The following is a 27,218-nucleotide window of genomic DNA, read 5'->3' as shown; positions in this document are numbered from 1 at the left end:
CTGTTATGGGGGGATCTGTGGATGACGGACACTGTTATGGGGGGGATCTGTGGATGACGGACACTGTTATGGGGGGGATCTGTGGATGACGGACACTGTTATGGGGGGGGATCTGTGGATGACGGACACTGTTATGGGGGGGATCTGTGGATGACGGACACTGTTATGGGGGGATCTGTGGATGACGGACACTGTTACAGGGGGATCTGTGGCTGGCACTGTTACAGGGGGGGGGATCTGTGGCTGGCACTGTTACAGGAGGGGATCTGCGGATGGCACTGTTATGGGCTGGGGGGGATCTGTGGGTGGCACTGTTATATATGTGCCATCCACAGACCCCCCAGCCCATAACAGTGCCATCCACAGACCCCCCCCAGCCCATAACAGTGACATCCACAGACCCCCCCCAGCCCATAACAGTGACATCCACAGACCCCCCCAGCCCATAACTGTGCCATCCACAGATCGCCCCCGCCTCCCCCCCCCCCGCTGCCGCCAGTATACAAATATAAGATGTTATATTCATTTATTGGTTATTAAACATGCCCCCTCAGTCATATTACTACCTTACATCCTAATCGCTTCTGTAGAATTCAGGCAGCCCAAGCCGGGCGGCCGGCGCGTCTCTCACTGACGTCACTTGCCTGCGCCGCCGGCTTTATTCAGGCACATGACAAGAGTTACGCTGCCGCCCGCCTGGCCTGCCTGAATTCTATAGATGCGATTAGGATGTAAGGTAGTAATAGGACTGAGGGGACATGTTTAATAACCAATAAATGAATATGACATCTTATATTAGTATACCGGAGTGGCGGGGCGGGGCTATACTACACTGACTGCACCGCCCCGCCGCTATTGCCAGCCCCCAGATCCTCCTCCCAGTCCCTCCCCGAGTCCCCGCACGCTCCTACATCGCAGCTTGCGATGTAAAACGGCAAGCATTCGCCCCATAAGACGCAGGGGCATTTCTCCCCCATTTTGGGGGAAGAAAAAGTGCGTCTTATGGGGCGAAAAATACGGTACCTCCAGCCACATAATCACTTGTTCTTTTCTGTCAGGTGAATGCATAATTTTTGGGGCCTGTACTCCACTGGCCTAGAGTAAAATTGTTATCCACTGACCGTCTAATATACCTCCAGCCACATAATCACTTGTTCTTTTCTGTCAGGTGAATACATAATTTTTGGGGCCTGTACTCCAGTGGTTTACAGTAAAATTGCTATCCACTGACTGTCTAATATACCTCCAGCCACATAATCATTTGTTCTTTTTCAGTCGGGTGAATGCATAATTTTTAGAACCCGTACTCCCGTGGCCTAAAATAAAAAATTTCTAGGCTCCAGCAGGGCACATTTTTGAGAGTTTCCCTTTAAGATGCATAAAATTGGCCCCTGATTAAAATACATATTTTCTGTGGGAATTTTTGTGATTGATCCCCCTCTGGTATGTCACTGTCCATGTTGTGGGACTATTTGTGCACTTCTAGTAAGTATTTATTTGGTGGCTGCAAATATGACCTGAAGGTTTTTCAGGTTTGCCTGCCATTAAAGTGAATGGGGCCTCCCGCAAGCACGTGGTTTGCAAACATTTTATCGCAAATGTGCGTTCGCGAAACATCCCAGCCGATGTTCGTCCATCACTGTACAGCATGTAATAAAGCCGGATTTATTACGTTTTCAAATGGAACTTAATTTAAAATGTCCTACCATTTTGTGTCAACATATGTTAAAATCAACTTTCTGAAATAATATAAAGATCTCATGACTGCTTTGAATGAATGGCTTCTAATAATTTAGCTGGGGCATTATTGCATGGGTAGCTTTGTAAACTTGAACACATTTTATAGTTCTAGGTGCTGCAATGAAAATCTTTTTTAGTCCTTTTTCTGTTTATGGTCTGTGGCTCTTTTGCCAACTCATTTCACCTATACCTCTTCATTTTCTTTTTTCCCCGTTATTGACTCTTGGAATGTGCAGAAATGCTTTCTAGACAAACGCCATATTTCCTATTACATTATTTCAGCTCTGCTAATTTTTCAATCTCTCACTTCTGTCATTCAAAATTTTTTTCAGATTGCCATTTTTTCTTTTTTTGTATTAAGTCAAGTCAACTGTAAAATGGGAAAAACTGAAAATGTTTCTCTTCAAACTTTATTATTAGCGTTTATTCCTCTTCGATCCATCACATTGCTTTAATCATCTTAACCTGATTTTTTTAAAGCAATTCATACTAATGGAATTACACTACTATTTTGCCCTTTCCAAGGTAGAAATACTACAATTTAAAAAGTGTACTGTTTAGAGATGTTGATTTTCCTAATTTTATTTAGGAGTGCTGAGAAACAGTGCTAAAAATCTTCTGCATGATGCTATGTAGTCAACCTTTATACAGTACAGCCAGTTGTGCAATGCAAACGAATATATTGTATTCAAATGATTTTATTAATACTATAGACAGTTATCAAGTTTGTTATACTGGAGGCATTGTATATCTCAGGGGTGCAGATATAGGGGAAGTGGTTGCTTTGGGGCCCAGAGCCACAAGGGCCCCCTTCAGGAGGAAGACTAAGGGTCCATTCACACGTCCGCAATTTTGTTCCGCATTTTGCGGAACGGAATTGAGAACCCATTCATTTCTATGGGGCAGCACAGTGTGCTGCACAGATCCGGGATTGCGATTTTTATAGAAGAAATATAAAAATCAATAACGGCTGTATGCATGTACAGAATAGTGATGAGCGGCAGGGGTCATATTCGAATTCGCGATATTTCGCAAATATTTTGTAGTATATTCATCGAATATTCGCAAATTCTAAAATTCACAATTTTTTTTCTCAAAAAATCGGCAAGGTAATGATTGTGTAATATGCAAATTTTCGTCATTAGAATTTTCGGATTTGAATTTTTTAACTTACAACTATTAGACAAAGAAGATTATAGCACTATATTAGCTAAATTGCCCTATATTCGATTTTTTTTTTATATTTGCTATATTGCTATAACTTTGTTTTTCGAATATTCTAAAACAAGAATATATAGCAATATAGCGAATATTCGAAAAAAAACGAATATAGAGCAATTTAGCTAATATTGTGCTATAATCTTCTTTGTCTAATAGTTGTAATTTTTTTCTCATCTGAAGTTCAGATTGGAAAAAAATTACAACTATAAAAAAAAGATTATAGCACTATATTAGCTAAATTGCTCTATATTCGATTTTTTTTGAATATTCGCTATATTGCTATAACTTTGTTTTTTCGAATATTTGTAATATTCTAAAACAACAATATTTTGCAATATAGCGAATATTCGAAAAAAACGAATATAGAGCAAAATTCGCAAACACTACTACTCCTAAAGTCAAGTATATTGCAGCCTTCTCATTGGCCCACAAGCTAGAAGCAGGGAGGGATCATGTGTACTGATAAAAAAAAAATCGAATAAAAAAAATAAATAATCGAAATAACGAATATATATAACTATATTCGAAATATTTGCAAATTTTTGAAGTATCTATATTTGCGATAAAAATTCGAAATTTGAATATTCGTGATCAACACTAGTACAGAAAACAGAAGCTCATATAGACTGTAATTCCTAGCTACACTGGTCGGTACTTATGTTTTGTTACCCATTGTGGATGGTGTCTATCTTGCATTTTATTAGGTACTCAGTATATGGAGTGTTCCCCCTTGCTGAGCTCATATCCCCAGAATTCTCTGTTGTTGCACTTGCACTTTACATGTGATAGGGGTTTTTCAGATAGGCGTATATTTGCGTCTGATGACAACATTGTTTTACCTATCCCACATATGGTGTTATACATAGGAATTACAGTCCTTGTAAGCTTCTGTTTTCTGTACATGCATGCCGCCATTATTGATTTTTTATATTTTTATTATTTTGTTATGAACTAATAAAGCATTGAGTATTTAATTAAAAGGAATACTGTGTAATTTCGATCATAATTGGGGTGTTAGATTTTCCTAGCACACAGTAGTGTTACGGAGTAAGGTGCCCTGCTTTTTATATTTGGGGTGTCAATAATAACACAGTATACAGTAAGCTCTCAGAAAAGAATGTTATAAATCTATGTCTATGGGGAAATTTATCAAGCCCTGTCTTTCAGAAATCTTTTTCCTAAAGTCAAAAGTGGGGTGACTTTTTGGGTTTTAATTTTGCTACTTATTGAGAAATGCACCTTCCAGCGCCACCTAAAGATTGTGAAAATATGGATAGAATTTCAGAGCAGACTGTTGTGTCACATTAGGAAGTGCAATATTTTAAAAAGTGACAAATACTCCGAACTCCATGCCAGGCATACCTTATGCTTACTTTTACTGAAATAGGTGCAACCATATTGCACGTTTTTACTGTGCGCTATTTTTCTAAATTTGGCACTTCTGTATGGCAACTCTAGTCTAAAAACTGACCTCAAATACATCTACAATAATAAATTCCCCCTACGTATCAGAAATATGTAGCTTCAAACACTATGAATGCAGTACACATTAAGAAAATAATTACTATTTAAGAAAATAATGATATGATGAGAAAAAGTAAAAATTCACTTGTCCTTTGATTTCTAGGAGTTAGGGCTCATGCACGTGGCCATTGGTCAGCCGTTCCGTGCATTGGGACCACAACAGATTCCGCAGACAGATCCAAACCTATTCAACTTGATGCGGGGTGCCCGCAGCTGGTGCCCGCATATTGCATACCCACTGTTTGAAGGCCGCAATACTGGCACGACCAGGTAACGGCCATGTGCATGAGCCCTAATTCAGTACATTAAATTCTAGGAGGTTAGAGCAGACAGCACCTGGACTGAAAACTGACTCATTCAATCATTGAATAGGCATATTCACATGAATGATTTTCTGCTCAGACCATAGGCCCTTTGGGAATAAAATCAAACATATTCCTCACCCATTTTTCCCACAAGACTGACTCAATACCGTCGATTAGAAAAATTGTGCATGTTCAGGGTAAAAAAAAACATAAACAAGTACCCTATTATTCATTTGAATTAGTCCTAAAGGAGTTGACAACCCTTTTAAGCTTTTTGAGTCTGCCAAAGTGAAAAACCTTTTGTTATCTGCTATTTTTATTTTTTCTTTATTTTTAAAATTTGCCTTTTCTTTTTTTTTACTCTTTTGTTCTGCTTTTATTTTTGTTATATGTCTTAGAGCTGTATGGTTCCACAGTGGCAGTAACTAGCATATAAACTGTGTACTGTACCTTATGAAAACATTAGGATATATTTACATGTTAAGTCTGGTGTCACACATGGGTTTTTGTGCAGATTCTAAACCAAAACCAGAAGAGGGTTTGAAGGGAACACAAAATTTAAAGGAAAAAACGCTTCTCCTTCCCTCTGGATCTACCTCTGGCTTTGGCTCAAAAAACTGCATCAGAAACTGCTATAAAAAGCTTTGTGTGACACCACCCTTATGTTTCTTATGTTTGTTGTCATTTTAATATTTATTTTATTTTTGTATTTTTGTGTAAATATAAGCGAGCATGCCCATTATTTATTTTTATGAGGTATGTTTTTGTTGATACAACTGATCAAAACCGATGGGCAGCTCCTTTTCATTTTTATTGAGTAAAGTTCTGTCTAAGTCTTACCACAGTTTGACTAATTCAAAAACACAATTGTAGTGTGAACATGCCCTAAAGTGCCATGTCTATGTGTTGGCAAGGCTGGATGCACATGTTAAGTCTGAGTTGATACAGTGAATCATGGGCAACCAAGTATCTCCAGTGAGTGCAAGCCTAAGGGTAGATTTTCATCACTGTTTAATTTTCCGTTCTTCTGATCAATACTTATGTGCAACCTTACTTGAACTTCTCTACCTATTCATACACAAGTCTTAATGTTAAAACACTTTCTTCATACAATGCACAGCTAGAGTGTGGGTCATTTTTGACTCACCCACATAGTAAAGGGGTTGTGCAACTTGGGGGGGGGGGTTGTCAACCCTCAACCCTCTCCTCTCCTACTTGACAGACCTGCAAATGCATACTTACCTGCTACCTGGCAATGTGTCCTGAATCCTTTGGTCCTAGGCTTTGGCTGATTCATTACCCTCCCTATAAATAAAACTTCTTTTTGACACCACTGCAGCCAATTGCTGCCTGCAGCAGTGATCTGATCCCCTTGCGTCACTTGGAAATTTGTTATAACATAAGGGGAGCTGCTCAACACTGTGGCCATCAATTAGCTTCAGTGGCATCAAACAGGAAGCCTAGGAGCAAAGGAGCTAGGAGCCAGTGAAAGTATGCTTTTCTTTTCAGATCTGCATGTGAAAGGGAAAGGATCCCCCAAAGGTGCACAACCCCTTTAATAACCTGTGCTTATTTATTATTTTATTTAAATACTAATTGCATATTGTTCCTAGTATTTTCTTTTACCTTTGAGGACATTAATTTACTTCTATATTTCATATGTTATGTGTTAAAATGATCCAAGGAAACATTTGCTAAATCTTGGTACAAAATATCTAAGCAGCTCTTGTACAATCATATGATTTAAGTGTTCTGCCAAGTGGAGTTCTACATCCTGAGGACAAGCACATAAAAATTCTTCCTTACTGCTAAATGATCATCATAATGTCATTAATATGAAACAAAATAAAAAAAATGGGAACATGTATTAAGGGGGTTATCCAGCCTATTGAAATCCCATCCTTACCATTGGTCATCAATATTAGATCAGTTGAGGACAGACTCTTGCCTCTGATCGGTGGAGCCTGTTTGTTTACAGAAGTCCTGACATTGTTCACACAGCATACCATTAGGAACAACAGTATGAGGCATTGAAGCTTTTTCACATTGCAGTACATAGGACTAAACTGTGCCACCTTGTGCTGCTGCTATAAAAAGTATGTTCTGAAAAACCTTACTTTTAGCTGTGTATTTTTACTTCAAACATGCTATGTGTCACGGTGGGGGGGGGAGTAGGGGAAAATTGCAATATGGTTCAAGAAAATCCAGCTCCACTTTAGTAAAGGAAAATTTATTTTGCTTGCGGTAAAATCACATCCAGACAGTTACAAAGTCGTTGTCTATGCGTTTCGGGCTACTGAAGACAATTTGCGCCCTTACTCATGACACAATACAACATTAAAAAGTGGCAGTGTTTAAAGAGGGACTGCACCTGTTTTCACTGATTCTGGTCACATGACTGCAGACAACCTCCAAAACATGCCACACCTATGAACAAGACTTCTCATGAGAAAAAAAGGAGACAAAAAAAGAAAAAAACACACAATGAACAAAAAAGCCTATACAAAAAGTGGGAAACAAAATTAAAGGAGAGAGTTTTTTAAAGTTTTTTTGCTTTTTTGAGGGACGGCTGTGAAGTGCAGGAACAATGACATGATGGGTTTATTGTTGCAAGATTAGGTCTAGACGTCTGTTCAGACCATCAGGTTGCCGCGTGTTCAATGCGAAAATCCAAAAATATTCTCTATTTAATAATTTTCTTTTGTAATCCCCTCCTCTTTTTGGTAAAAAAATAACGCTGTCACGGTCTGCTATGTACACCATCTTCTAAAATTTTTCCCTCCTTGTGAAACCAGGGCAGGAATCAGGGTGAGGGTGCTGGCGGCGTGTCATGAAACTGTCCCAGGCTTTGGAGTGTGTTGCTCTGCCTCTGTTGGAACTGCTGTGTGTTCCCCTTGTTTCCCCTCCTCGATTGGCCAAGGTACTACGTACTCTGCAGCCAGCGTTGTCAGCTGGAAATTTTTGGAGCAATTTTTTTCCACAAGGACCTTCTGGTATTGCACCATTTTGCTCGTTCTCTCCACCACAGGAATAAGAGATGAGAAGTTCTCTTTGTAGCGGGTGTCGAGAAGGGTGAACAATCAGTAATCGGTGTCGTCTAAAATTAGTATAATGTGCGGGTTTGCGGGAAAGGCAGTCTAACATGAAGTCAGCCATGTGTGCCAGAGTACCAACAAGCAAGACTCCGCTGTCGTCATCAGGAGGATTGTGACGCTTTGCGATCCACAGCGATACTAGGAAATCGCAAATGCGCCATATTTCGCAATCACAGAGACACCAGAGCCTTCACTAAAAATCTTCTCTTTTCACTAAAGGAGTAATTCACAGAGCAGAGGTGCCATTATCACCTCCTTGTGACAAACCTTTCCTGCCCCATGCCAAGTTGAGTAGCCATCAATCTAGTTCTCTTATGACAGTACCTCCTAAACCTTTTTGCAGCCATAGTGTCTCCAATACCAGCAGGGTTCTCACACCTTCAGTCTTGCCAGTGCGCTTCAAAGAAAGCAGGACAGATTCTTATCAGACAGCTGTTTGAGACACAAAAAGAGGTCACTGGGCAGCCACCTCTAATACATAGCTTTCATATTTGAGTCCATATTTCCTCATATTTCCTGGGTTCGGAACCAATGCACTGAACCATCTCTTTAGGGATTATTCCGGCCCCAATAATACACCTTTCAGGAAATCGGCCAGTCAATCAGAGATTCTCTCTCTCAGATATCAAAGCTCTCAGGGAATCTAAATGGTAATTCTATCCTGTTTGGTATCAGAGGATCTGTAAAATTGTGCTGATTCTCAATATGGCCTCTATGTCCTAATTTGACCCACGGGTACGGAGAAACTGGCACAGCAAAGATTCAGCCAGATTTCCTCTGTCCAGGGCAGGAACTGCCCCTCTTCCAATTACCCAAGGCTGGACTTGTGCGGGTCACAACCCCTCCCCACTACAGAGGGTGTAAAACCCTGTGACACATTCAGCCCTGGGTCCTTCTTCTACCATCTGATGTCTACTAACATCACGACCGCCCGCTGGACACGGGCACACCCCACCATCTTGGATTATTCTACAAAGACTTTGCCTTTTACTGGACTTTACCACGGTAATTCTGAAATTACAGACATTCTATTCCCTTCCACCTCTTACCTATTTCTATCCAAACCAATCTGTCCAACTGGCAGGTATTATTATCTGTCAGCTTTAATGTATATATATTTTTGTGTATAGTTTTAGAATAAAAACTAACAATTTCATCGTTCCAGTTTTGCCCTTGTTACTTGATGACCTGATCTATGCTAAGAACTCTGTCCTCAGAAGACATACTACCAAATTGTTTTATTTTTATAAATTGTTAATTTACTAGCTAGGTTGCAAATAACCATTTCGTCCCTTTAGGATTAGCTAGCCGGGGTCTCTTCGCCCCGATTCAATACGAAGAGTGGTGGCAGCAAATTAATTTGATTTCCAGCGTGAAATCAGTAATTTTATTTTTACCGATTGTACATACAATCGTGATTGTATCATGTTTGGGCCCACCAACCAATCTTAAACGTCTTCTGTGCTCACAGTGGACTCGCCTCCAGAAGTCTCTAGTGGAGACCTGTATGGCAACTGTGGCTTAGTACGACGGGATTGGCGGGTGGTTGTTACAAGGATCACTCTCAATCTCCTCATCCTCTTGCTCCCCTTCTCCCCACCCAAACTTAACAGATGGAATTAAACTTCCATGGGTACTACCCTCTGTAGCGGAGGCAACCATCTCCTGCTCTTCCTCCTCCTTCTCCTCTTCATCTTCCAATTGGCTCTCAGAAGATGAACTGAGGGTGGTCTGGCTATCACCCTGTGTAATGTCTTCCCCCATTTACACCTCTTCCACATGCAAAGCGGCGTCCTTAATTGTGAGCAGCGAGAATTTGAGTAGACACAGAAGTGAGATGGTTACGCTGATAACAGCGTTATCGCCGCTCACCATCTGTGTTGATTTCTCAAAGTTTCCGAAAACCTCACAGAGGTCATACATCCATGCCCACTCCTTGCTTGTGAATAGTGGAAGTTGACTGGAAAGGTGACAACCATGTTGCAGCTGGTATTCCACTACTGCCCTCTGCTGCTCACAAAGCCTGGCCAACATGTGGAACGTCGTGTTCCAGCGCATGCTCACGTTGCACTACAGCTGTCGGTGACTTGCGAAATTGTGCACACACCACGGCTCACCTTCACCAGTAGCTCAGGCAAATTGGGGTAGGTTTTGAGAAACCGCTGAACCACAAGGTTGAACACGTGGGCTAGGCATGGGATGTGCCTGAGCTTGCGAGCTCCAAAGCTGCCACCAAGTTAAGGCCATTATCAGACACAACCATGCCTGGTTCTAGGTTGAGTGGCGAGAGCCACAGCTCAGTCTGGTCTATCATCCCCTGCCACAGCTCTGCGGCAGTGTGCTGTTTGTGACCTAAGCAGATCAGCTTCAGCACGGCCTGTTGATGCTTCCCCACAGCAGTGCTACACTGCTTTCATCTACCAACTGATGGATGACTGGTGCTGCAATAGGATAATTCTGAGGTGGAAGTGGAGGAGGAGAAGTGGGGGTTGGAGCCACTAACGCAGGTGGTGGCCGAAACCCTGATTGAATTAGGGCCCGCAATCCTTGGTGTCGGTAGCACCTGTGCCATCCCAGGGTACAACTCGCTCCCGGCCTCCAGAATGTTCACCCAGTGTACGGTCTGGGAAATGTAGCGTTCATCCAACTTATTACGGTGCTTGGATGCCATGTGGCAGATCATGCTGGTGGTGGTCAGCTTGCTAGTGTTCACACCCCGGCTCATTTTCGTATGGCACAGGTTGAAAACTACTATTCTTTTGTCGTTCGCACTTTCCTCAAAAAGCGTCATACTGTGGAATAGCTAACCCTTGGCAAGGGAGATTTCAGTAAGGGGTTGATCCGTGGAACAGTTGTGGGCCTGCGTGGTGTGGCCCGCCTTCTCCCTTTTGCCACCCCACTGCCTAGTCCAGCCTGTTGCGGTGCTGCAGATCCCTCCCCCTCTGTACTGCTGTCCTCGCTCGGCTTTCCACCTGCCCAAGTTGGGTCAGTGACCTCATCGTCCACCATCATCCTCCTGATTTGTTGACCTAAATAACAACCTTAGTGATTGACAACTGTGTCTCATCCTCTTCATCAGCCTCTTGACACAGTAATTACGGTTGAATCATTGACAACTGTGTCTCATCATCATCCACCTCATTAAACACTAATTGCTGTTCCCCACCGTCATGTTCTTGTGACTGTGGATGTTCAAGAGTTTGGCAATCAGGGCACAAGATCTCATGTCTCTCTTCAAGTGTGCTTGGCGAGAGGGCCAAATCAAGTAATGGCGATGAAAATAGGTCCTCGGAATATCCAAGTGTGGGATCACTTGTTTGGCCAGACTGTAAATGGTTTGAGGAAGGAGTATCAGGGTGAGGATTATGTTGACCAGACTCTTGACTACTGAGTCTGGACTTGGTGGAAGACAGGGTGGTGCTTAACCGACTGGAAGCATTATCTTCTGCAAACCAACCGACCACCTGGTCGCAATGGTCTGACTTCAAGATTTGTGTCCTGCGCCGCCCTACAAAATGGGACGTGAAGCTAGGTATTCTTGTGCTCTGGCAGCAGGCACTGTTTCTCCGCGCCCAGAGCCACGGCCTTTGCGTGCACCATCAGCAGCACAGCCACTTCCCCGTCCCTTACTGCTTGCCTTCTTCATTTTAAATGTGATATATGCTTGAAAGTATGTCACACGTACAGTAGCATAGGATTTGGAAGAGTATGTATGTGCAAAAAAAATGTGCAAAGGTATTTGTGATGAGGAAACATTATACAGGACAGGTACCACAGATAATGTCACAGTTCGCAGTGTTTACAGAAAAAGTGTACTGTATGTCACTGATATTTTAGGGATGCGCACAGTTTAAACAGGAGATGTGGCGCGGATAATTTAACTGTCTGCAGGGGATACCATCTACGGAAAAAGTGTTCTGTATGTCAATGATATTTTAGGGATGCACACACTTTAAACAGGAGATGTGGCGTGGATAATTTTACTGTCCGCAGCGGACACCGTCTACGGAAAAAGTGTACTGGATGTCACTGATATTTTAGGGATGCGCACACTTTAAACAGGAGATGTCGCACGGATAATTTAACTGTCCGCAGGGGACACAACCTACGGAAAAAGTGCACTGGATGTCACTGATATTTTAGAGTTGCGCACACTTTACACAGGAGATGTGGCGTGGAAAATAAGTGTCTGCAGCGGACACCGTCTACGGGAAAAGTGCACTGGATGTCACTTATATTTTAGTGATGCGCAGAATTTACACAGGAGATGTGGAGCGAATAATTTAACTGTCCGCAGCGGCCTATTTCACGGTATTTTGCGCAGGATGCGCAAAAAATATATATTGCTGCTGTCACACACAATGGTCCTTAAAAGGACTTTTGGGTCTATGAAACTTTTTTGTGTAAAAATCTTCCTATTACACTCCCTACACTGTCTGTCCCTTCCTATGCACAGCTGTCCTTAACACTGAACAATTTAGCGCAGGTTGCGCTACAAACATATATTGCTGCTGTCACACACAATAGTCCTTACAAGGACTTTTGGGTCTATTAAACGTTTTTGTAGAATAATTTAATTCAATTACACTCCCTACACTCTCTGTCCCTTCCTATGCTCAGCTCTCCCTGACTTAGAATGAGCCGAACATGCCATTGGCGTGCCTAGGGTGTTTGGCACCCGGGGCGGTCCTTTCTCTGGCACATCCCCCCAATACTTGACCACATACCTCTTACATCCAGGGACATCTCCTGTCATGTAGACATTTTCTTTCCTCTTCTCCTCCGTTAGACCGCCATGACTAATTCTTTCAGCCGCATATCGTCTCTACAGAGTTTGTAACAGACTCGTTAGATTTCTTAATTTTTCCATCAACCTTCCCATCCTGGTGTCCCCACAGTGTCATCCGTCTGCCACCCCCAATACTGTGCCCGTTGTTCCCCCCAATGCCCCAGGTACTATACTGCTGAAAAAATAGTGACCCCAGTAGACTTAAAAATAGTGACCCCAGTAGACTTAATTGGGGTCATTTATCAAACTGGTGTAAAGTAGAACTGGATTTCCAAAAGAGCTGTCAAAAGTGAAAGGTGGAATCTGATTGGCTGCTATGGGCAACTAAGCCAGTTCTACTTTACACCAGTTTGATAAATTACCCCAAATGTCCCTATAGTGTCCACAGCAGCTATAGTGTCCCCTAGAGTTCCCCCAGTAATAATAACACCCTATATTGTGCTCCAGGTAATAACCCATGTATAGTGTCCCCAGAAATAATAGAATTGCCACTACAGTGCTTCCCCAATAGCAACTCCCCCCACGCTGCCCCATATAGTAATTTCCCCCACACAGTAATTTCCCCCATACTGCCCCATATAGTAATTTCCCCCACACTGGCTCCATAAAGTTATTTCCCCCACACTGCCCCCATATAGTAATTTCCCTCCCACTGCCCCATATAGTAACTTGCCCTACACCGCCCCCATACAGTAATTTCCTCCACACTGCCCCACACAGTAATTTCCTCCACACTGCCCCATACAGTAATTTCCCCCACACTGCCCCCACACAGTAATTTGCCCCACACTGCCCCATATTATAATTTCCCCCATACAGTAGTTTCCCCCACATTGCCCCATATAGTAATTTGCCCCGCACATAGTAATCCCTCACATAATTATTGCCCCCACATAATAATCCCTTCCATAATAATTTGCAATAAAAAAAAGCTAAATACTCACCTATGTCCACTGGCCCCATATAGTAATTTCCCCCACACTGCCTCCATATAGTAATTTCCCCCACACTGCCCCATATAGTAATTTCCCTCCCACTGCCCCCATATAATAATTTGCCCTACACTGCCCCCATACAGTAATTTGCTCCACACTGCCCCACACAGTAATTTCCTCCACACTGCCCCATACAGTAATTTCCCCCACACTGTCCCCACATAGTAATTTTCCCCACACTGCCCCATACAGTAATTTCCCACACAGCCCCCATATAGTAATTTGCCCCATACTGCCCCCATAAAGTAGTTTCCCTCACTTTGGCCCCCACAGCAATTTCCCCCATACTACCCCCATACAGTAGTTTCCATCACACTGCCCCCATACAGTAATTTAAACTACATTTCCCCCACACAGTAATTTCCCCCACACTGCCCCCATATAGTAATATCCCCCACACAGTAATTTCCCCACACTGCCCCCATATTGTAATTTTTCCCATACAGTAGTTTCCCCCACATTGCCATATATAGTAATTTGCCCACCAAATAGTAATCCCTGCCATAATAATTTGCAATAAAAAAAAAGCTAAATACTCACCTATATCCACTGCCCCATATAGTAATTTACCCCACACTGCCCCATACAATAATTTCCCACACACTGCCCCATATAGTAATTTCCCCCACACTGCCCCCATAAAGTAATTTTCCCCACGTTGCCCCCAAACAGTAGTTTCCCTCTCGCTGCCCCCATATAGTTATTTCCCCCTACTGCCCCCACACAGTAATTTCCCTCACACTGCCCCATACAGTAGTTTCCCTCTCGCTGCCCTCATATACAGTCAGGTCCATAAATATTGGGACATGGACATAATTCTAACATTTTTGGCTCTATACACCACCACAATGGATTTGAAATGAAACGAACAAGATGTGCTTTAACTGCAGACTGTCAGCTTTAATTTGAGGGTATTTACATCCAAATCAGGTGAACGGTGTAGGAATTACCACAGTTTGCATATGCGCCTCCCACTTGTTAAGGGACCAAAAGTAATGGGACAATTGGCTTCTCAGCTGTTCCATGGTCAGGTGTGTGTTATTCCCTCATTATCCCAATTACAATGAGCAGATAAAAGGTCCACGGTTCATTTCAAGTCTGTTATTTGCATTTGGAATCTGTTGCTGTCAACTCTCAAGATGAGATCCAAAGAGCTGTCACTATCAGTGAAGCAAGCCATCATTAGGCTGAAAAAACACAACAAACCCATCAGAGAGATAGCAAAAACATTAGGCCTGGCCAAAACAACTGTTTGGAACATTTGGAGCTCAGCAACACCAGAAGATCTGGAAGACCACGGAAAACAACTGTGGTGGATGACTGAAGAATTCTTTCCCTGGTGAAGAAAACACCCTTCACAATAGTTGGCCAGATCAAGAACACTCTCCAGGAGGTTGCTGTATGTGTGTCAAAGTCAACAATCAAGAGAAGACTTCACCAGAATGAATACAGAAGGTTCACCACAAGATGTAAACCATTGGTGAGCCTCAAAAACAGGAAGGCCAGATTAGAGTTTGCCAAACGACATCTAAAAAAGCCTTCACAGTTCTGGAACAACATCCTATGGACAGATGAGACCAAGATCAACTTGTACCAGAGTGATGGGAAGAGAAGACTATGGAAAAGGAAAGGAACTGCTCATGTCATGATCCTAAGCATACCACCTCATCAGTGAGGCATGGTGGTGGTAGTGTCATGGCGTGGGCATGTATGGCTGCCAATGGAACTGGTTCTCTTGTATTTATTGATGATGTGACTGCTGACAAAAGCAGCAGGATGAATTCTGAAGTGTTTCGGGCAATATTATCTGCTCATATTCAGCCAAATGCTTCAGAACTCATTGGACGGCGCTTCACAGTGCAGATGGACAATGACCCAAAGCATACTGCAAAAGCAACCAAAGAGTTATTTAAGGGAAAGAAGTGGAATGTTATTAAAAGGCCAAGTCAATCACCTGCCCTGAATCCGATTGAGCATGCATTTCACCTGCTGAAGACAAAACTGAAGGGAAAATGCCCCAAGAACAAGCAGGAACTGAAGACAGTTGCAGTAGAGGCCTGGCAGATCATCACCAGGGATGAAACCCAGCGTCTGGTGATGTCTATGCGTTCCAGACTTAAGGCTGTAATTGACTGAAAAGGATTTGCAACCAAGTATTAAAAAGTGAAAATTTGATTTATGATTATTATTCAGTCCCATTACTTTTGGTCCCTTAACAAGTGGGAGGCACATATGCAAACTGCTGCAATTCCTGCACCGTTCACCTGATTTAAATGTAAATACCCTCAAATTAATGCTAACAGTCTGCAGGTAAAGCAAATCTAGTTTGTTCCATTTCAAATCCATTGTGGTGGTGTATAGAGCCCAAAATGTTAGAATTGTGTCCATGTCCCAATATTTATGGACCTGACTGTAGTATTTTCCCCATACTGCCCATATAGTAATTTCCCCCACACTGCCCCATATAGTAATTTTCCCCACACTGCCCCCATATAGTAATTTTCCCCACACTGCCCCCATATAGTAATTTTCCCCACACTGCCCACATATAGTAATTTACCCCACACTGTCCCAATACAGTATTGTTTCCCCCACAGTAATTTCCCCCACACTGCCCCCATACACTAATGTCCCTCACACTGCCCCCATACAGTAGTTTCCCCAACACTGCCTCCACACAGTAATTTCCCCCCACACTGCCCCCACTACCGCATATCATAATTTGCCCCACACAGTAGTTTCCCCCCATTGCCCCATATAGTAATTTGCCCCCCACATAGTAATCCCTCCCATAATTATTGGCCCCACATAGTAATCCCTCCCATAATAATTTGCAATAATAAAAAAAAAAATCTAAATACTCTCCTATGTCCAGGCGCTTGCTTGCAGAGGAAGGTGTGAACACTTCACTGTGCTGCTGCGTCCCAGCACAGGCACGCGCGATGACGTCATCGCACACACCTGGGATGGGATTTCACTACTGCATAGGCCTCAGACCTACTAGGCCTGAAGCCTATGGCTGTGGTAAGCAGCAGGGCAGGCAGGTAACTATGCGCTCCGGTGCCTCGCCGCAGTATGTGGGTGTCAGCGCTCAAGTAATGAGCGCTTACATCTGTATTGATGGAAGCGCTCATTGCTTCTGTGCCTGGCACCCCTGGGCACGCCACTGGAACATGCGTCATCGGGTGCTATATAGATGACGTGCTCCGGCCAGCCAATCACTGTAATGCCAGTAGCCAACATGGCTACTGGCATTACAGTAGGGGCAGTACTTACCAGCGCGTTTATTGGCTGCTTATCAGCCGCTAAACGTGCGGGGAAGAGACTCAAGCTGTGATGCTCGAGCCGAACTGGTATTCGGTCGAGCATGCTTGCTCAACACTACTTTTTTGGCCTGTATTAGTGGCAAAAAAAGTATTATTTGCCATTCAGTGGTGCAGTTGGAGCTACTAGAGGACAGTCAGCAGCTACTGCCCAGCCAAGATCTGGAGGAGACCGCTTCCTCCGGTAGGCAGGCAAGTAGTGATGAGGAGAGTGACGTGGGAGCTGGTGTTGGAAGCGGTCAGGCTCCTGGCTGAAAGACCGTGGAGGAGGAAATCAGTGAAGTGCAGACAGTACTCGATTTGATGATGTAGCCGATCGCAATTGGGAGCCGGGTGACGAAGAGGCTTCATTATTAGTGATGTGAGGCAGGGGCTATATTCAAATTTGCTATATTTCATGAATATATTGCAGAAAATTCATCATATATTCGCAAATTCGAGATTTTATTGAATGCGAGAAATCAGCAATGTAAAAATCGTGTAATGCAAATTCATAATGCGAAATACAGGCGTGGGTCACTTTGGCTACCTTTTTCAAACTACTAGAAGTTTCATGAGTTTCTCCTGAGACTGGATTAAATGGTTGGCACGGCAGAACATTAGAATAGCTTTATACTGAGATAAAGTCAAGTGCTCCAATATATTTATGATTGCGCTAATTGGCAGTGATTAGGATATTTTTTATCACACTTCGTGCAACTTCACATTTTAGCAGGTCTGACTACAGATTACTTATTGGTGCACTAAATATTGTTGTGAACTTGACATTGCTTCCTTATCATTGTCCCACAAGCAAGAAGCAGAGAGGAATCATGTGTTCAGATGGAAGAAAAGGCAGAATATTCAATATAACGAATACATAGCACTATATTCTAAATATTCGCGAATTCTCGAAGTGGTGATAAAAATTTGCCATTCAAATATTTGCGCTCAACTATTCATTATCATCGGGAGAAGAGGGTGGCAGCTTGCGAGTGAGGCAGCGGCAGAGCCGATAAGTCGGTAGCGTGGCCGGCAGTCAGCAGGGTGGCAGCAGTGGGAGGTCGAGAGCCAAACATGCCCGGGATAGACCATCCGCTTTTCAGGAGCCTACCTGCCCCGAAAGTAGTGGTTCCGGGGGTCATGTAGGCAGCAGCTATAGCAGTAAGTCAGTGTGGAGTGTTGGTGGTAAAAACACCTACTCAGGGGTGTGGCAGTTTCTTTTTAAGCCTCCGGAAGAGGTGAACATGGCCATTTGCCAAATCTGTTGGCAGAAGGTGAAGCGTGGCCAGGGTGCCAATGTTGGCACCACGGCCCTGCATCAAAATATGCAGCGTCACCATAAAGTGGCCTAGGAGAACCGTGGCTCCGATGTGGTTGTCTAGCCTGCCGCAGCAACCGCTGCATTACCCAGGGGCACGCACCCAGGCAGTCAAGGGTCCACCACCTTAGCCAAAGGGAGCTCTCTATCCTTAACATCATCTACCGTTCCTAATGCCCCTGCTCCTCGCCCCCCAGCTCCTCTTCAGTCATTCCATCAGCAATCGATCACCGAAGAAATTTCCAAGAGACAACAGTATGCATGCACTTATTCAACGGCGCAGAAGCTGAACGTTCTCCTGTCCAAGTTGCTGGTGCTGCAGTCCCCTTGTTTCCAAGTGGTGGACTTTGCACCTTTCAGAGAACTGATAGCTTGTGTCGAGCATAGGTGGAGAGTCCCAAGCCGTCATTTCTTTGCCAAAAAGGCAGTACTAGCCCTGCACAAATATGTAGAACAGAAGGTGGGCCAGTCCTTGAGCCTGTTGGTGTCTGCAAAAGTGCACAGCAGCGCCGATGTGTGGAATATATGTCCTTTACGGCCCACTGGATAAATGTGGTTCCTGCCCAGCCAAACCAGCAACTTGGTCAGGTGACGCTACTTCCGCCTCAACGTTCTCACTCCATTGGTCCTGCGACAATGTCTGCCTCTGCCTCCTCAGCCTCCACTGCAGAGACAATTCACAGTGCTTCTTCAGCATATCACATGTGCAGTGCACAGCAGTGTCAAGCTGTTCTACACCTCGTTTGCCTGGGCGAGTCACACAGGGGAGGAAGTGCTCCATGTCCTTCATTAAGAAATCGAATCCTGGCTTTCTCTGCGACACTCAAAATCGGAACCATGGTGACCGACAACGGGAAGAACATGGTGTCAGTGCTGCGTCAAGGAGGGCTGAGCCATGCGCCTTGCATTGTGCATGTGTTCAATCTGGTTGTCAAGCGGTTCCTGAAGTCTTCCATCCATCTGCAAGGCATCCTAAAAATGGGCAGGAAACTTTGCAAGCACTTCAGCCACTCGTACACCGCCAAGCACACCCTCCTTGAGTTGCAGTGGCAGAACGGGGTCCCTCAACATAGGCTAATATGCAACGTTTTCACACGTTGGAATTCTACCCTCCATATGTTGGACCGACTGTACGAACAGGTCATCAATGATTTCTTGATGATCCAAGCAGACAGGAGTACTCCCCTGTGTAACTTCGATGTCAGCCAGTGGCAGCTCATGTGTGACACCTGCCATTTGCTCAGGCCCTTTGAGGATGCCACGTTATTTGTCAGTCGCCAGGACTACAGGATGAACAACGTCATTCCACTGCTTAATATCCTGAAACAGATGCTGGTATATTTGGCTGGTCAGGGGACAGGAGACGTGGTGCCTAAATCTCACAGCCACATGAGCCCTGTGGGGGCTGAACTGGAGGAGGCGGAGGAGGAGGAGGACAATGGAGCACAAGCAATATGTAGCGAAATAGGTGGTTTTTGTACACAGGTGACAGGAGAGGAGGAGCAGCCTGAGCGCAAGAGGGAGATGATGAAGGTGAGGCAGATGACCCAGGCACACCGAGGCAGTATGCAGTGGAGATGGAGGCAGGGAGTCTCTCCGAATCACTTGCGCAAATGGCCCGCTGCATGCTCACTTGCTTGGGTAGTGGCAGCCGAATTGTCACCATTCGGCAAAGGGATGACTTCTGGCTCTCCACCTTGTTGGACCTTCGATACCGGTTCAAAATGGGGGCCTTTTTTACACCCACTGAGAGGGAGGACAAACTGAACTACTATAGAGACATCCTATGTAGTCAGTTGGCCGCTGCCTATTTGCGCCATCGTCCATCCTCTCGCAGGTCTGACCGAGGGGGGCCCTATGCACTCTTGTTCCAATGCCATGACTGCTGTGGCAGGGTTGGGGGGTAGGAGCAGTACCAGCTCCATCAACAGCAGCTTGAGTCTATAGTCGACGATGAGCAGCTTAGTGAAGAAACTACTCACCAGCAGCAGCTAGACCAGGAGCATAACCGGAACCAGCAGGTGGTGGTATACTTGGATAGCACCCTGCCACCCCACATTGAAGATCCACTGGACTACTGGGCAGCCAAACTGGATTTGTGTCCACAACTGGCCGAGTTTGCCCTAGAAAAGCTGTCCTGCCCAGCCAGTAGTGTCACATCAGAGCGGGTGTTCAGTGCGGTGGGGACCATAGTTACCCCAAGGCGAACTCGCCTGTCCATCCAAAATGTGGAGAGACTGACCTTTGTCAAGATGAATCAGGCGTGGATCAGCCAGGATTTCCACCCACCAATGCCTGATGCATCAGATTAGATCATCCATATTGTCTCACCCCAACCTTTACAAAAGAGACTGGTTTCTTCTGGCTACCTGCCTCAGCTACTATTCTGATGCTTCCACCCGCCTGATGCGACACATCTGATGCAAAGTGCTCCTTCTTATACCCACCATCGTCAGCGGGTATTTCCACACACCTCCCCACTCTGTCACCGGGTCACTTTGTGGTCTCCTGATGCTGCTGCCACCTCACCACATAGGTCTCCTCATGCTGCTGCTGCCACCTCCACACTCTGTCACTGGGCCACTCTGTGGCCTCCTCATGCTGCTGCCACCTCTACACTATTTCATTGTACAACTTTGTGACCTCCTCATGCTGCTGCTGCCACCTCCACACTATGTCACTTTGCCACTCTGTGGCCTCCTCATGCTGCTGCTGCCACCTCCACACTGTCACCTTGCAGTGTGTGGCCTCCTCATGCTGCTGATAACTCAACACTATGTCACTGGGCCACTCTGTGTCTTCCTCATGCTGCTGCCACCTCAACACTATGTAAATGGGCCACTCTGAGGTCTCCTAATGATGCTGCTGCCACCTTCCCCACTATGTCACTGGGCCACTCTTTGGTCTCCTCATGCTGTTGCTACCTCAACACTGTGTCAATGTGCCACTCTGTGGATTTCTCAAGCTGTTCTCCCACCCTCCTCACTCCTTTACTGGGCCACCATTTTGTGTTTTTGTTCTGGTTGACATTATCATTTATTTGACCCTTCTTCTGATCTGTCAGAATGAAGGAAAGATGAGACACACAATGGATCCTGTCTATGTAGCAGCTATAAGGCCTGTATGGTCCCATCAGAATTGACTTATGGTTTGGTAGCCAAAAGCAGGAGTGGGTGCAAAACACAGAAGACATGCAAATATTCCATTCACGTGTCATCTCTGTTTTGGATCAACTCCAGTTTTTTTTGGGCTTTAGCAATACTGATGGATTACTGACCAAATGCTGACCAAGTGAAGACGGATGCTCAACAGACAGGGTAGTTTTTTGGGGGGTTATTGTTCTGATGGATCAGAGGAAGGGCAAAATAATCAGTGACGTTAACACAAACTAACTGCTAACACCCTTTCCACTCTGTCAGGGGGGCTCTACTTGTATAAGCGTTTAATAGAACAGGTTCTGTAGACATCTATGTGGAATCAGCTGACGGTGTAAAAGGAGTGCGCTCTTTCACGCTACAGTAGGATCTTGGGCCTCTGCACGGTTCTTTATACCTGGCACTAACATCGACCTGTAAGGCTGAGTTCATAATTGAGTTATTTGGTCAGTTTTGGCCCCATAACTGCCTAAATAAGTGAAGTGTGCAGTGATTCTAAGAGTGACTCCTGTCATGTGCGTGTCATACTGACTCACTACCATAGAAGACTCCCTATGCATGTTACTGCAAGGCACAGTGTTCTACACCACTATACATCCTCTCTGCAGCCAGGAAATAGCTGTTTTTTAGCGTGATTCGCCGCGACAGATCAAATAAATTCTTTTCGGAAGATTCGGTGAACCAGCCTAATCGAATTTCGCTCATCTCTAGTAATGACAGTACTGTAGCTCTGCACTCAATTAACATATTTTTATAATATGCATTGCTCGGGAGCTCATAATGTCACTTTTCCACTACAGATATAGCAAGCCCCAAAATCAGTGGGTTTGCACCATCCCGACAATGTAAGATACCAACTTAAAGCTTTACAAACTTTGCACAGAGTTAAAGGGGTTGGCCACTTTCTGATTACTGTTGACCGATGTGTTTGTGAGATGATTACATGGCACTTACTAATACAGCACCATTTTCTATATTTTCTAAGGCATACTCTCTTGCTTACAAATTATTTTGTGCTGTCCACACAGAGGTCCTCTCCATAAGATAGCCGCTGATGGAGGTCATGTAACCTGGCAAATCACCTCCATGTGGTGTCTCCTCCATTCAAATACACCACATTTGCCATCTGCACTTGGTCTGTTGGGTTTTTACGTGTACATGTAGGTGCAGTGTGTTTAAATGAAGGAGACATCACATGGAAGTCATTTGACCCTCCCTTATGGACAGCACCTCCATGCAGACAGCACAAAAGAATTTGCCAAAAAATGGGGCATACCTTATGAAATATAGAAAATACTGCAGAATTTCAATAAAGACTATATTAGTAAGTGCCATACGGTCAGCTTACAAACACATTTGTCAACAGTAACCAGGCGGTGGCCAAACTCTTTAAACAAAGCCTGTGCAAAAAGCTATAGTGATAACGCACCAGGTATGACTTTAATACTGGCTATATCTGTACCATAGTTTGTTCCTAATAATAATCATATATGGTAGAGGGTTCCTCTAGCCTCAGCTAATAATGAATCATCCCAAGATATCATTATCTACCCCAAAGCACTTCATCACTCTCGGCAAATCATTAGATGGCTGTATTAAAATGTTATCATTGCATTAAAATGTTATTGTGAGTGAATAAGATGCTTATTTATGAATAATGTAGAGCAAATAGCTTGTAGCACATGGAATGGTAATAGATGAACCATGAACTGTTATTTTCAGAATATGTTTTGCTATGAGATCATTATATGTTTCTGATTAGGATCAAACTGTGGAGGATAAAAACTAACATAATGGCATTTTAGTTTACTGAAATAAATATTAGAACCTTACCAAAGCACTTGCAGACTATAAGCAGAAAATATACAGTATCTCACAAAAGTGAGTACACCCCTCACATTTTTGTAAATATTTTATTCTATTCTTTTCATGAGACAACACTGCTGATATCACACTTTGATATAATGTAAAGTAGTCAGTGTATAGCCCGTGTAACAGTGTAAATTTGTTGTGCCCTTAAACTAATACAACACATAGCCATTAATGTCTAATCCACTGGCAACAAAAGTGAGTACATCCCTAAGTGAAAATGGCTAATTTGTGCCCAAAGTGACCTTGTACTCCGCCACCTTCTGTTTGAGGATGCCCCACATATGCTCAGTAGGGTTTAGGTCTGGAGACATGTTTGGCCAGTTCAGCACCTTTACCCTCATTTTTTAGCAAAACACTGGTCATCTTGGTGGTGTGTTTGAGGTTGTTATCATGTTAAAATACTGCCCTGTGGTCCAGTTTATGAAGGGAGGGGATCATGCTCTGTTTAAGTATGTCACAGTACATGTTGACATTCATGGTTCCCTCAATGAACTGTAGCTCCCACAGCTGGCAGCACTCATGCAGCTCCAAACCATGACACTCCCACCGCCATTCTTGACTCTAGGCAAGACACACTGTCTTTATACTCCTTACATGGTTGCCTCCACACATGCTTGATACCATCTGAACTACTGTAAATAAATTTATCTTGGTCTCATCAGAGCACATTGCAGGATTCCAGTAATCCATGTCCTTAGTCTGCTTGTAGTCATCAAACTGTTTGCTGGCTTTCTTGTGCATCATCTTTAGAAGAGGCTTCCTTCTGGAACAACAGCCATGTAGACCAATTTGATGCAGTGTGCGGCGTATGGTCAGAGCACTGGTAGGCTAACCCCTACCCCTTTAAACTCTACAGCAATGCTGGCATGCTGGCAGCACTCATACATCTATTTTGAAAAGACAACCTCTGAATATGACGCTGTGCACTCAACTTCTTTGGTCCACCATGGCGAGGCCTGTTCTGAATGGAACCTCTCTGGTTAATCCTCTGTATGGTCTTGGCCATCAAGCTGCAGGTCAGTTTCAGGGTGTTGGCAATCTTCTTATAGCCTAGGCCATCTTTATGTAGAGCAGATCCATTTTTTCAGGTCTTTGCCATGAGGTGCCATTGAGCCATTGAGAATTCTAGTGACCAGTATGAGAGAGAGTGAGAGCGATAACACCAAATTTAACATACCTACTCCCCATTCACACCTGAGACTTTTACACAAATGAGTCACATGACACCAGGAAGGGAAAATGGCTAATTAGGCACAATTTGGCCATTTTCACTTAGGGGTGTACTTACTTTTGTTGCCAGCGGTTTAGACATTAATGGATGTCTGTTGAGTTGTTTTGAGGGCACAACAAATTTACACTGTTATACAAGCCATACACTTCATTACATTGTATGAAAGTGTCATATATTCAGTGTTGTCCCATTAACAGATATAATAAAAATATTTACAAAAATGTAAGCAGTGTACTCACTTTTGTGAAATATTGTATGACCGCCTTGACTCCAATAATAAACAGTGTCCTTGCTGTTTTCATTTAAAATGTTTCTTTAATAGATAAATTAATAAAATTATGATTTAATAGTGCAAATCTTGTTTCAGAGATATTTTTATATTAATATGGCTGGGTAATTCATTATTTAGTTTTTTTGCCATTTCATTTAATGAATATTCATTGTAATGGTGCAAAATAAATGCATGTACTTTCAATCCATTGTTTTACATATTCACATTTTATTTGTTTCTGTTGTGTTTCTTCCTTCCTTACATGCTGCAGTGTCGAATATATTGTGGCGCAAAGAAGGTATTCATAAAGTACTTTTGTTTTTTGTTTTCTTTTTTTTTTTCATTTTCATGTTGTAATATAATTGTATTCCATAAAATCATGAAATGTCCATGCTAGGAGCTTCATCAACTGTTCTTGGTTTGATGACATAATGATCATAACAAAATGAAGCACAATATCCCAAAAAATAAAAAAAAGCAACATATAATTAGAAAGATTATTTAATTTGTGTTTAGAAAATTCTGATTAATAATGCAGGATGGGATGAAGGAATGATTTCCTTCCTCCAATCTCATAAGTAGTCCAGTAATTTTTTTCTAGCTCTATGCTGCCTACCAGCTATAACCCTTTAAAAGGCTGTGTCTAGTAGGAATCAGTAGCAACCAGTATTATGTTAGTGGAGTTGTCAGCTTAACTCCATTATTGGAGTTATTATTAGTACTTAGGAGACAAACATTTCTCAATTTCATGCTGCCATGGTAATCAGATTTTTGTAACAAAAAGTTTACTTGGAAGTTATGACTAAACCTGGGTTTACCAGCCATCAATGGATCTAAACTGGTGGACCACATGTCTTGATTTTGTATGAACATTAATTTTATGTGGCTTTTTAGTATATTTTGTGACATTTCTTGGTGCAGATGCTAAATATATGTGATCAAAATGTACTACTGTTTTTGCTTAAAGAGCACCTGTCAGCAAGATCATCCCTAATAAACCAGGCATACTGCCTGGTAGGGTTGATCTGGTTACTAAAATTAAAACCTGTCTTGTGAAAATAGATTTTGGGGTTCCTGAGAAAAACTAAATTGTATTTTTTTTGCACATATGAGGGCTTCAGTGCCCTGAGGGGTGGGTCCTGTGGCAGGGCTCAATAGCAACAGAGAGGGTCATTTATTAAGAAATATACAACACTTTTTGCCATATTTAAGGTGCAGATTTTGTTGCAAAGGGGTTTTGCGTCAAAATCTGCTCCTTATCCCCACTCACAGCACTTTACCCATTTTCTACGCCAGTTTAATGGCATGGAAAATGGTCTGAAACTACACCAGCAAGAGTGCTGTCATAGTTTAAACCATGTCGCCCAGCCAGCAGAGCCAAGCTCCAAAGTAGGCGTTTACATAACTTTGGCGCTTGGTTCTGCCTGCCATGAGACATGGTGCAACTTTGGCGCATCCGCCATCAGCTCATGAGGATTAAAGGGGTTGTCTCACTTCAGTAAAGTGGCATTTATTATGTAGAGAATGTTACTACAAGGCACTTACTAATATATTGTTATTATCCATATTGCTTCCTTTGCTGGCTGGATTCATTTTTCCATCATATTATACACTGCTCGTTTCCATGGTTACAGACCACCCTGCAATCCATCAGTGGTGGTCTTGCTTGCACGAGTGAAGCAATCTAATTATTAATTGTTATAGTTTACTAAGGGAACTATAAAAAAACTGTACAAAATATATTTTTAAAAATAAAAGGAAAAAACATACAGTAAAAATTAAAATCATCCACTTTTCTGAAAATGTAAATAAAAATATGTAAACAAAAAAATATACTCATTGGCATCGCTGCAGGCCCGTACTATTAAAATATAAAAATATTTATCCCATACAGAAAAATAAAAGTCAAAATGGCTTCTGCAAATTTTTGCTTACTTCAATTCCCACAATTTTTTTTTATGAAAAGTGATAAAAAGTCATGCACACCCCAAAATGGTATCAATGAAAAGTACATATTGCCCAACAAAAAATGAGCCTAACACAGATTCTATACACATAACTATAAAAAAGTTATAGGGGTCAGAATATGGCGATAAAAATCAAAAAATATTTTTTCAAATTTTCTTTTTCAGCCTTAAAACACAGGATAAACTATATATCTGTGATATCACCTTAATCTTACTAACATGGAGAATGAAATTAGCATTTTGCCGTATGCCGTAAAAACAAAACCCTTAAACTGGTGCAGAATTGCATTATTATTTTTTTATTTCACTCCATTTGGAATTTTTTCCAGCTCCTTCCTTATATGCATATGTATGCAATAAATGGTGGAACTAGAAAGTGCAACTTGTCCTGCAAAAAAAAAGTCCCTATATGGCTATGTGGATGGAAAAG

At 43.0% G+C, this 27,218-nt stretch overlaps 1 protein-coding gene across 1 annotated transcript in view; it reads left to right on the top strand.

Moving 5' to 3' along the window:
* Positions 1-27,218, top strand: part of FSTL5 (follistatin like 5) — a 966,340-nt gene that overhangs the window by 801,014 nt on the left and 138,108 nt on the right. The window contains 1 exon segment of the mRNA XM_040418623.1: positions 25,093-25,119. Coding sequence (XP_040274557.1) covers positions 25,093-25,119 — 27 coding nt within the window.

Source organism: Bufo bufo, chromosome 2 (assembly GCF_905171765.1).
Source record: "Bufo bufo chromosome 2, aBufBuf1.1, whole genome shotgun sequence".
Taxonomy (NCBI): domain Eukaryota; kingdom Metazoa; phylum Chordata; class Amphibia; order Anura; family Bufonidae; genus Bufo; species Bufo bufo.
The sequence above is the reverse complement of the archived record's forward strand: the minus strand, read 5'-3'. Positions and strand labels throughout refer to the sequence as shown.